The 11,389-nt window shown below is 43.5% G+C and overlaps 1 protein-coding gene across 3 annotated transcripts in view; it reads right to left on the bottom strand.

The window, feature by feature from the left end:
- Positions 1 to 1,635: 1,635 nt before the first annotated feature.
- LOC137538410 (protein cornichon homolog 2) overlaps positions 1,636 to 11,389 on the bottom strand; it is a 325,780-nt gene continuing 316,026 nt past the window's right edge. For all 3 annotated transcript variants that reach the window (XM_068260577.1, XM_068260578.1, XM_068260579.1), the window contains 2 exons: positions 9,585 to 9,669; positions 1,636 to 4,850 (listed from right to left, as the gene is read on the bottom strand). In XM_068260577.1, coding sequence (XP_068116678.1) covers positions 4,537 to 4,850; positions 9,585 to 9,669 — 399 coding nt within the window. In that variant the 3' untranslated portion in view covers positions 1,636 to 4,536. The remainder of the gene's footprint in view (positions 4,851 to 9,584; positions 9,670 to 11,389) is intronic.

Here is an 11,389-nt window from a genome sequence, read left to right as displayed (position 1 = left end):
TTACTATGCACTTTCTGTAAATCCAATAAACTTCATTTCACTTCTCAAATATCACTGTGTGTCTCCTGTATGATATAATTAAACTGACTTTTTTTATCGTAACAACCAACAACGAATTTTTACAGGAAAATCATGACAATTAACAAGGTTGCCCAAACTTGCGCATCCCAGGTATGCAGTTACTGAAGTGGCTTTCACATTGCTATGGCTTTCAACGCATTTTGTTTGGAGTGAATTATATCTCTAGCAGGGATGCTGTCACGAGTAGATTCGAGTGGCCTAAGCACTCAAACTCGTGATTCAAATGAGCAATAATTAATGCAGGTGAGGAGCGGGACATAAGGGGTTATTTACCCATAAGACTGCTTGCTCCCTGCGCTCCAAATAGGATCCATACGTGTCCTATTCATCACATTACAAGCCTCGCTGCAGGCACTTCTTCCGGCTTGAAGGAGGAAGTGCTCGCAGTGCCTGCAGCGAGGCTTGTAACGCAAAGAATAGGACGCGTGTGGATCCTATTTGGAGCGCAGGGAACACGCAGCCTTATGGGTAAATAACCCCTTATGTCCCGCTCCTCACCTGCATTAATTATTGCTCATTTGAATCACGAGTTCGAGTGCTTAGGCCACTCGAATCTACTCGTGACAGCATCCCTGATCTCTAGTTTTGATTAACCACTAGCCTAAAGCAGGTATTTTTAAAGTGAACCTAAATTGAAGAGAAAAAAGTTTAACTTACCTGGGGCTTCTACCAGCCCCCTGCACCCATGCCGTCATCAGCGATCCCTTCTGTCCCCCGCAGCAACCCTCTATCATATGGAGGCCTCCTGATCGCTCTCTGGTGCATGGGAGTGCTCTGCGCAAAAATCTGTACTGTGCAAGCGTAGAACACTCCCGGCAACGGGAGCGAGATCGATGACGCGCACAGCAGCACATGCGCAGTGGCCATACACTCGCCCAGCCAGAAGAGGGTTGCTGCGGGGGACTGGAGGATCACTTAGGAGGTCCATACACTGGTTGATTTCTGCCATTGAAGTGGCCGATTCGATCACTCCAATCAAGACTAGATATCGATGCAGCAGGAGGCATGGTTAATGGGCAGATCAGTTTCTGACCGATTTACTCGATCGATCCGGATGGAAAATCTAGGTCGATCGGCTGTTGCCAGCCTATCGACAGCCCATAGAGTTGCATTGGATCAAATAGTGCTACACTGAATTTCGATCGGTTTTCAATAGAATCTGAAATCTATTGGAAATCAGTTCCTAGTGTGTGGCACACATCAAATCTATTCCTGTCAGATTCGACCTGACAGTAATCTATCGGATGGTAGAATTTGCTGCAAATCTATAAGTGTATGGGTACCCTTAGTGACGGCGCAGGCACAGGGTGGCTGGCAGAAGCAGAAAACAATGTTTTATTTGGTGTAGGTTCCCTGTACCATGAGGTGTGCATTTGGGCTGGGGTATATCCTTTGGTATGTAAACAAATACATTCGTGTAGAAGCCACAAAGGAACCACAAGGTATCAGGTAAATATTTAATGTATGCTATTCCTTCAGTGTCAACTTGTTTACTAATAACATTCCATGAAATATCACAGCTTATTGATGAAGCATGAACAACAACCACAAGTATGCAATTAATAAATTTAATGTGAATGTTCAAACATTAAAAAGCAGCAAACACAAAGAGCTTAAAGGAAACCTGAAGTGAGAGGTATATGGAGGCTGCCATATTTATTTCCTGATAAATAATACCAGTTCCCTGGCAATATTGTTGATCCTCTAATACTGTCAGCCATAGACCCTGAACAAGCATGCAGCAGATCAGGTGTTTCTGGCAGATCTGACAGATTAGCTGCATGCTTGTTTCTGGTGTGATTCAGACACTACTGCAGCCAGATAGATCAGCAGGGCTGCCAGGCAACTGGTGGTGTTTAAAGGAAATAAATAAGGCAGCCTCCATATTCTTCTCACTACAGTTGACCTTCAAGTGTTAAAGGCAAAGAAAAGCAACCCCAGGCACAGCAAATCGCATACTGGTTTGAGCAAACCAAAAAATCTATGGAATAAAGGGATAGTCACTTGACTTCCTTAGTCTCTCCCTTTGCTGTCAGGAGGGCGGAAAGGAGAAGCCCCACACCAAGCTAGTGAAAGTGCCGCAAAACCAGCAAGGGGCATGTCCTAGACCTCCCTCCTCAGCACCCTTCATTAAAGGAACTTAGAGGAGTCACCTTCTTGTCATGTATAAAATATTAAGGCCCCTCAACTACATACATAAAATAATGATCTTCTGGCTCATACACCAGAGAATCACCCACACACACCCTTCAGGAAGAGAGAATTCTCCCCCCCCCCCCCCCCCAACACACACACTTCAGGAAGCCCCGCGCAGAACTCACCTCCCCAGGAGCCAGCGCTGCATTTCTTCCGCCTGTCCTCCCGGGGGCAATCTATCTCTATGGTGATATTGCCGCCTATCGTCATGTGATCACACTACATGCGATTCTGATTTTTTTCACGATCCGATTTTTCATTCCGATTGAAAAAAGTACTGCATTTTGGCACTTTTGACATTTACATTTTTTTAATCAGAATAAAATATTGGATGGTACAAAAAATAAAATAAAATCGGAATCACATGTAGTGCGCAAGAGGCCATATCAAGAGCTCTAGTCTAGAGGACGCTGATGACACTGTCCAGATCCCGGGGAGATACATTTTACATGACGATGCACGGTAACCCCATACTTTTTTTTTTTTTCTAGCTACAAATGTATAAAATGATGGAATTCCTCTTTGCAACAGATATTACATTACTAGGCATGGAGTGGGCGTAGTATGCAATTTGCTGTGCCTAAAGTTTAATTTCAAAGAAAATCAGTCACAAATTAGCAAAATCTGAATCATCACTCAAACTGCTTTAACGGTGAAAATGTAATGGCTCTGAATAGTTGTTCTGCCCGTTTGTTATTAACAATGAAGTCTATTTGGTATTGTGAGTGAGATGCGTGGAGATCTGGATACAATGATCTTGCATTGCTCTACAAGATCTTGTCCTCCTAAAGAGACACTGAAGCGGAAAAAAAAAAATTATGATATAATGAATTGGTTGTGTAGTACGGATAATTACTAGAACGTTAGTAGCAAAGAAAATATTCTCATATTTTTATTTTCAGTTATATAGTGTTTTTTTTTTGGTTTTTTTATAGCATTGCATCATTCTCTAATATTTGCAATTACTACACTACTCAGCATTCTAAATGATTTTACAGAGCAGGCTAGTGAACTATTGATCTGTCCTCTGGAGAGAAAAAGAAAATACAATGACAGTTGAGATAAGCTTTAGAAGACAGAGCTCTCTGTGCTCAATGGCTTTTTTTGCACAGATAAATGGATTTTCTTAACTCTTCCTGTACTGGAAACAATATTAGACTTCAGTCTCTGCTCCTAATGTTTTATTTCTTAGCTATACTACACATAGAAATCACCACAATTTATTTTTCGCTTCAGTGTCTCCAAGTTCCCCAGGCTGCCGCATGTCACCTGCATGTGGTCCAAGTGCTGCTATTGTGTTTCGGCTGATACCAATAAAGAGAAAAGTAGGAAGTCGGCACTAAATGCTGGACTTGACAGATTCCCAGGGAACCTAATGACTCACTCTGCCTCCGGAATATACAAGGCAATAGTTCAGCAGAAAGACAAATGTTTCCAGGTACCAGATGACTAGCTCAGCTTAACACCAATTTATTTCATCCCAGGTACAAAAGATTTAGGCAAGTGTGTATCCTGGTATTTCAGCTGCTATGTTATAACACCCATCCATAGAACGTTATGGACTTCATGGCAAGCTATGTAAATACTTCAAGAGTACCTCAGCCAAAGGTGCAGCAGGAGCATGCAAAAGAGCAGAGTAGGTCATACCAAACATTAGGTTGTGTCCTGAAAAGAAGTTTAGCCCCATAGAGACGGCGGAATGGTATGTCCAGCCAAAAAGATCATCCGTGATGGAGTGTAACGACTTTCACTCAGGCTTTGGTTTTCTGATTTACGTATTCCTGACAGGCAACTTGGAGTAAACAACTGCTTTAAACTCCAAAAGTTATTACTAATCTGCTCAAGCAGCAATACTGTCAAAAGAGAGCAAGTCGTCTTGAAGTCACTGTTGTAATAGTTTTAGAGAAAGGATTTAGATTCTTACAAATGGCTATGACTGGATCTCTTTAAAGTGAACCTAACGTGACAGTGATATGGAGGCTGCCATCTGTATTTTTAAGCAATACCAGTTGCCTAGCTGGCCTGCTGATCCTCTGCCTCTAGACCCTGAATAAGCATGCGGCAGATCAGGCATTTCTGACATTGTCAGACCTGACGAGATTAGCTGCATGCTTGTTTCTGGTGTAATTCAGACACTACTACAGCCAAATAGACCAACAGGACAGCCAGGCAACTAGTATTTAAAAGGAAATAAATACAGCAGCCTCCATATCACTCACCTGAGTTAACTTTAAGGAGACAGGTGCACTATTCCAAACTTCAATGGTGAAGATCTTTGAGAAGTCGCAAGCTCTGGGCACAGGACCCAATGAGGGTACACAGCTGAGAGCTGTATTCTACAGAGGAGGTTTCTCTCAGTTGATGGGAAGCCCAGCTGATTTTCTCCAACAGTGCCTCTTCAGCAGAATGAACAGGTTCGGGGACAGTGAGGACAGTGGGGCTGTTTACATGGTTGAAATGGTTTACAGGGACAGGCTGGTCATTCTCTCTGGGGAGGGGGGCAGCGGCAGCAGATGCCAGTGCAGCCTGTTGATGCTCCCGTACCTGAGTCAGAGCTGCCTGAGGATTCAGAGCTGGGAGACAAAACAGAAGGCAAAAGGATTAGATCAGAGAATCCAACAAGTAAAATAAATAAATCATAAAACCCAGCAATAATCCCATTGCTGCAAAGCTATATTAAAGCCCAAGTAAACCCACAACTTAAAGTATACTTGCAGTGAAAGGGATAAGGGGACTGCCCTATTTATTTCCTTTTAAACAATGCACATGGCCTGGCAGTCCTGCTGATCTCTTTGGCTACAGTAGTGTCTGAATCACACACCTGAAAACATACATGCAGCTAGACTTTCTGCTCCCGCTGGCCATATGTGGTCCGGCTGCAAGTGGGAACCCATTTTAAAGGATACCCCAAGTGACATGATGAGATAGACATGGGTATGTACATTGCCAAGCACACTAATAACTATGCTGTGTTCCTTTTTTTCTTTCTCTGCCTGAAAGAGTTAAATATCAGGTATGTAAGTGGCTGACTGAGTCCTGACTCAGTAAGGAAGTGACTACAGTGTGACCTTCACTGATAAGAAATTCCAACTATAAAACCCTTTCCTAGCAGAAAATGGCTTCTGAGAGCAGGAAAGAGATAAAAAGGGTCAATAGTTCACATATTTTAGCTCTGGCATACTTCAAGGAATGTGTCATTGAGCAAAAACAATAAAACAGTAAAAACTTAAAATGAAACTGGAATATCTTAAAAGTCATATTTAGAAGAAGGAAGATGGATACAATCGTTTAGTTTATTTTCGCTTCGGGTGTCCTTTAAGTCAACAGTGAGGCTTAGCCCTTTCTATGCTCCCAGGAACATGCAGAAGTTATAACTTGAGTTTTTTTTTTTAATTATTATTGTATTTCCATTGTAATGAAGATTTTTTTCACCCATAAAGGTTATCATACTGTGGCTAATCTTTTAGAGCAGAGAAAGTTCTGAGTTTAGCTCCACTTTACTGTATGCTTCAGTGTATGCATCGTATTGCACGTGTAATGCAAAATGTGACTTATCTTCCATTGCAATCCCGCTTTCACACGCCATGCAGCGCCCCAGTGTGCGCATAGCCTTACTGTGAGCAGAGGCCATCTGAGAACGGGGATATTCACTGAGCAAAAAACACCAATGCAGGGAGAGAAGAGACCTGAGAAGGGAGCAGATTACAGACTGCGGGCCAGAGGGAGCTTTCCCAGGAAGAAAGACCTACACCACCTGCAATTAGTACAGAATGCCACCGCAAGGCTGTTAACGAGCCAACCCCGCCATTGCCACATAACACCAACCCTATATGTTCACTCCAATGGCTACCGATAAAATGGAGAATTTTGTTTAAGATTGGCTTACAGACATCCAAATCCTTGCACAATCTGGGCCCGGAATACCTGAAGGACTTGTTGCAACTGCATTACACCCCCCACAATCGTAGATCAAAAGGATCCAACACCTTGGTCACCCCCCAGAGTCCACCTCAAAACCTTTGGAGACAGAGCCTTCTGTCATGCTGCCACTGCACTTTGTCCCATGAAAAGGCTTCCGCCAGGAAGTGAAACATGTCAGGTTGTTTTAGTTATGGTGGGGGGGTTTGTGTAAATAGTTATTAATGCTAACGTTGAAGTTGAGGTAGGGGGGAGGATAACTCCATATTTACCAAACTACTGTATCAACTTTTTGAAGTAACGTTCTTGACAGTAAACAAAAATCGTCCATTTTTAGATGTAATTATTAAATGTTAAGTTTTATCCCCTGGTGAGGGAATTTTCTGTGAATCGTCTGAGAAATCAGGTTCTGTGTTGATTCAGATTTCTGCTACATAAGACAATCAACTATTCAAGAACAAGTGCTTTATATCATTATCTCAGCAAGCAAAAACACAAATAATCCCTTTATCCAGGATTGCTAAGTCAAAATATGTGAAATTGTTGTTTTATAATAGAAGCACAGGCAGGCTGCTGAAGCATGTGCCAACCTGCATCAAGGTTGTTTACAATCATCCGCTAAGTGTAGGAATAACAAACGCTGTAGTTATACTTAGTACAGACATTCATCTGCACTCAGCATTAAGCTCTCTCTACCAAAGTGAGAGGGCAGTTTTTATTTTCAGGAAGCTGGTCTGATGCAGAGTTACAGCTGCAGTGGATGAATGTAAATTAAACAGGGGGTAAGGCCCCATTCACATTTTTGGCGATTAATGCCAAAAATCGCCATTCACACTTGGGGTGATTTTCCGCATTTGCGATTAGCGTTTCTGTAGCAGTAAACGCGATCGCTGGAAAATCGCCTGAAAATGGTGCAGGATACCAATTTTTTTGAGCGATTTGTGTTAATCTCAGGCGATTAACGCAAATCGCTTAAGTGAGAACGAGCCCATAGGTTTCTATTGCACTAGCGCTTTCAAAAGCGCTAGCGCTTAAACGTTTTTCCCGAAATCGCTGGCAAAATGCTCAGGTGTGAACGGGGGGTAAAGGAGTATTCTATGCAGGCAATGCAATCTGCCGTCACTAACAGATCTCTCCAGTGTCAACAATTTTTAGCCTTATGCCTTGTACACACATACGTGACGTCACCACCTGGCAGGGATCAGGAATCAAACCTTTAGGCGTCAGTGCAGGGAGAAGCTGTACAGATGTGTCACTAGGTTGCGGGCTAGCAGCACATTCTGTTGCTATGGTGGAGGCAACAAGAGTGCGGCACACAAAAAATTACACGCTTCTGGAGGGGCGAGTGGGGAAAACAATGTTTATGGCTGAATTGACCCAATAGGCTGATCACCGGCTGAGGCGCCAAGGAGGGTCAGAAGCCATTGCACACACGCTACATTCTCAGCTGAGACAGCCATTACCGGCTTCTTCAGCCGAGTTTAACCACTTGTCCCCATGACCTAAAAATAAGTCTCTGCACTTTTCTTCCTACAAAATCTTAGATAACACTATTTATCTCTGACCTGATAACATCACTACAGAGTTGTAAAATAATGACAGCAAACCCCTCTCCTCCTCCCAGGGAATTCAATGACAAATTAGTAAACAAGTGTAAAATACACATTCCAGGAGCAGACAGTAGCTGATTGTATACATTACTTAATTGTTACACCTAATACATTATAAAAACAAATGAACTGTTTAAATAAAGAGGAGGGATAGACAAATAAAATGTGTGGGTTTAATGTACAATAGAACTGTTTATATTAAAGCTATAATGTATGAAAGTGGACAAATTGTGTATAAAAAAATAAAAAAAATGCATCAGCCACAATAAGATTCATTTGTCCTGAAAAAAAAAAAATATATATACCGTAGATCAGGGGTCTCAAACTCGCAGCCCGAGGGCCATTTGCGGCCCTCGATAAAATATTTTGTGTCCCTCGCTGGCAAAAGCTTCCTTATAGTTTGCTTCAGTGCTCTCAAGTAATACGCCGCATCCCCGCCGCTAAACGAGGGCTGCAGAGCCCCCAAATCGCCCAGGGGGCAATCCGCCGGCATTTCCTGGAAGGGGCAGAGCTGTCAATCGTCGAACGGATCACCGCCTCTCCCCGCCCCTCTCTGTGAAGGAAGAGTGAGAGGGGCGGGCAGAGGCGGCGATGCGCCGCGATTGTGAAATTCCTTATGCGGCCTAGCCTCATCCTGACTTTGCCTCCTGCGGCCCCCCAGGTAAATTGAGTTTGAGACTCCTGCCGTAGATCATTTAGTTGTGATAATTGATAAAGTTATTGCCAACGTAATCACAGCTAAGCTGAACTGTGAAAATTACCAGGGTAGTGAAGTGGTTAATTTAGTATGTGTATACAACTTTGTCTTCTGGGTATGAAAATCCAACAATGGCCCCTCAAGGACACAGCCATGATTCTTCCTGCTGCTGCCACAACCACTCCATTCCCACCCCCCTATATCACAGCCCAGCTGTTGCAAGTGACTACACCTGCCGACACCCTGTACTGTATCCTCTACTTCAATGTAAAGGCTAGATTATGGTTGAGAAAGTCAGGGGTGGTGCTGCCTTTGTGGTCAAGCTTCCATTGGTGTAAACCCATATGCAGCATAACCTGAACCAGTCGAGGCTTTCTGAAGCCTCTTTTTTCAAGGCCAGGGCAATCTCTGTGCGTGGCCCAGGCCGCATGCTGCGGACCACATTCTTTACATTTCAAGCCCCTCCCTCCCTGCAAAGTTGCGAGTGGGCAGCAGGGATTGGAAACACCTTCAATCACCGCTTCCCGTCACCATGGCAACAGAACAGTCAGGATGTGCCAGCGTGTAATACGCTGGTGCATCATGCCATGTGACGTCCTGTAACCATGGAGACGCGACGTGGGAAGCAGTGATTGTAGGTGGGTTTCAAATCCCCCGCAGCCTGCTCGCTAATCTGCAGGGAAGGAGGGGAATGCGGCAGCCTGTCAGCAGGCGGGTGTAACAGCGCACGCAGTTTGCCCAGTGCACATCTTCACTTTACATGAGGTCTGCACTAGTCAGCACTCCGCACTACAATCCAGGGCTGTGGAGTCGGAGTCGAGGAGTCGGAGCAATTTTGGGTACCTGGAGTCGGAAGTTTCAATAAAGTGAGGAGTCGGATGATTTTTAAACCAAATCCATTGCTTTTGTAAAACTTAGACTGAGGAGTCAGAGTCGAGGAGTCGGGAGGTTTCATAAACTGAGGAGTTGGAAGATTTTTGTACCGATTCCACAGCCCTGCTACAATCAGCACTCAAAGTACAATGCTAAACTTCCTTTCAATTAATGTTTGTGATAGGATACCATAGTATGCAGATTCATACCTGGGTTGTCTTTTTCAGTATCAGAATCTAGCTCCTGGCAAGAGACACAAAGTAACTTCTTCTGTCGATCCTGTAACAATATAGTCTAGACATGGCCAATAAAAAAAAAGAAAGAAAAGGACAGTTAGTCTCATCAGCATGATGGTGAACTCCTATTCCAGGTCTAGGGCTGTATGCACTAAACTGCCATAAAGAGAACCTGTACTGAGTAAAAATATTATATATATATATATATATATATATATATATATATATATATATATATATATATATATATATATATATATATATATATATATATATATATATATATATATATATATATATATATATATATATATATATATATATATTTAAATATTTTATATATTTAAAATAAACACATGAGGTAACTTCAAATGAACATTAAATACTTACCTTGCCATCAGTTCCTTTCAGAAGCTCACCACTTTCTTCTGACAATGATCCCTTCCAGTTCTGACAATATTTTGTCAGAACTAATATATATCAGTTGCTGTCAGTTATAGCTGAGAGGAAAACTGATGTACCAGGTAATGTCTATGTTTCCCAATGGCTCAAGTGGGCGATGTTACAGTTAAACTGTGTGCTGACCAGGAAGCTGTTATAGGGTAATGGCCAGTTTCAAAATGGAGGACGGAAAATTCCCTTGATCACAGTGCACAAACAGGACACAGGACAGGAGAAAGACACTGAGGAGTAGACTACATGGAAGGTAAGTATGACTTGTGTATGCTTATTTTGACTTTTAATTTTCAGTTCAGGTTTTATTTAACCACCCTGGCGTTCTATTAAGATCGCCAGGGCGGCTGCGGGAGATTTTTTTTTTTTTTTTTTTTTTTAAACTACTTCATGCAGCCAACTGAAAGTTGGCTGCATGAAAGCCCACTAGAGGGCGCTCCGGAGGCGTTCTTCTGATCGCCTCCGGTGGCCAGAAGTAACACGGAAGGCCGCAATGAGCGGCCTTCCGTATTTCGCTTACTTCGTCGCCATGGCGACGAGCGGAGTGACGTCATGGACGTCAGCCGACTCCGATCCAGCCCTTAGCACTGGCCGGAACTATTTGTTCCGGCTGCGCAGGGCTCAGGCTGCTGGGGGGACCCTCTTTCGCCGCTGCTCGCGGCGGATCGCCGCAGGGCGGCGGCGATCAGGCAGCACACGCGGCTGGCAAAGTGCCGGCTGCGTGTGCTGCTTTTTATTTGATCAAAATCTGCCCAGCAGGGCCTGAGCGGCACCCTCTGGCAGTAATCTACGAGCTGAGCTCGTCCATACCGCTAAGGTAGTTAAAGGACAACTAAGACCAAAAGACAAAAAAAAAAATTAAGTACAATGGAGTATAAGCTTTAATTACTAATAGCATCCGTTGGCAGGCTGTGTTCCCCCCCCCCCCCCATTTCCTTTAATCTGTTTTAAGTCCCATTAGTTTTAGTCCCATTAGTAGTCCCTGACTAGTACTAGGACCTTTTAATGGCCAACGTGCATGCGCAGTGCCCCCCCCATAGTCACATTGACTGAGCCCCAGCGGCTCTAATTCATAACTATGGAGAGGCTACTGCATATATGCGAGGGCCATCACTTACGGTTAAAAGGTCCAGACTAGTACTAGTAGAGGCCTACTAACAGGACTTAACAGATGAAAGGGGGTTGAGTGTGGAGGCCGAGAACAAAGCCTGCCAAGGGATGCCATTAGTACCAAAATTATGTACTCCATTACTCATCTTTTTTTGGTCTCGGATGCTCTTTAAGCAGAATTATGTGTGTAAAGGTGTAAAGTAGGATGCTGGACA

The sequence above is a fragment of the Hyperolius riggenbachi genome, chromosome 11 (genome assembly GCF_040937935.1).
Source record: "Hyperolius riggenbachi isolate aHypRig1 chromosome 11, aHypRig1.pri, whole genome shotgun sequence".
Classification (NCBI taxonomy): Eukaryota; Metazoa; Chordata; class Amphibia; order Anura; family Hyperoliidae; genus Hyperolius; species Hyperolius riggenbachi.
This window is presented reverse-complemented; position numbering and strand designations above follow the sequence as displayed.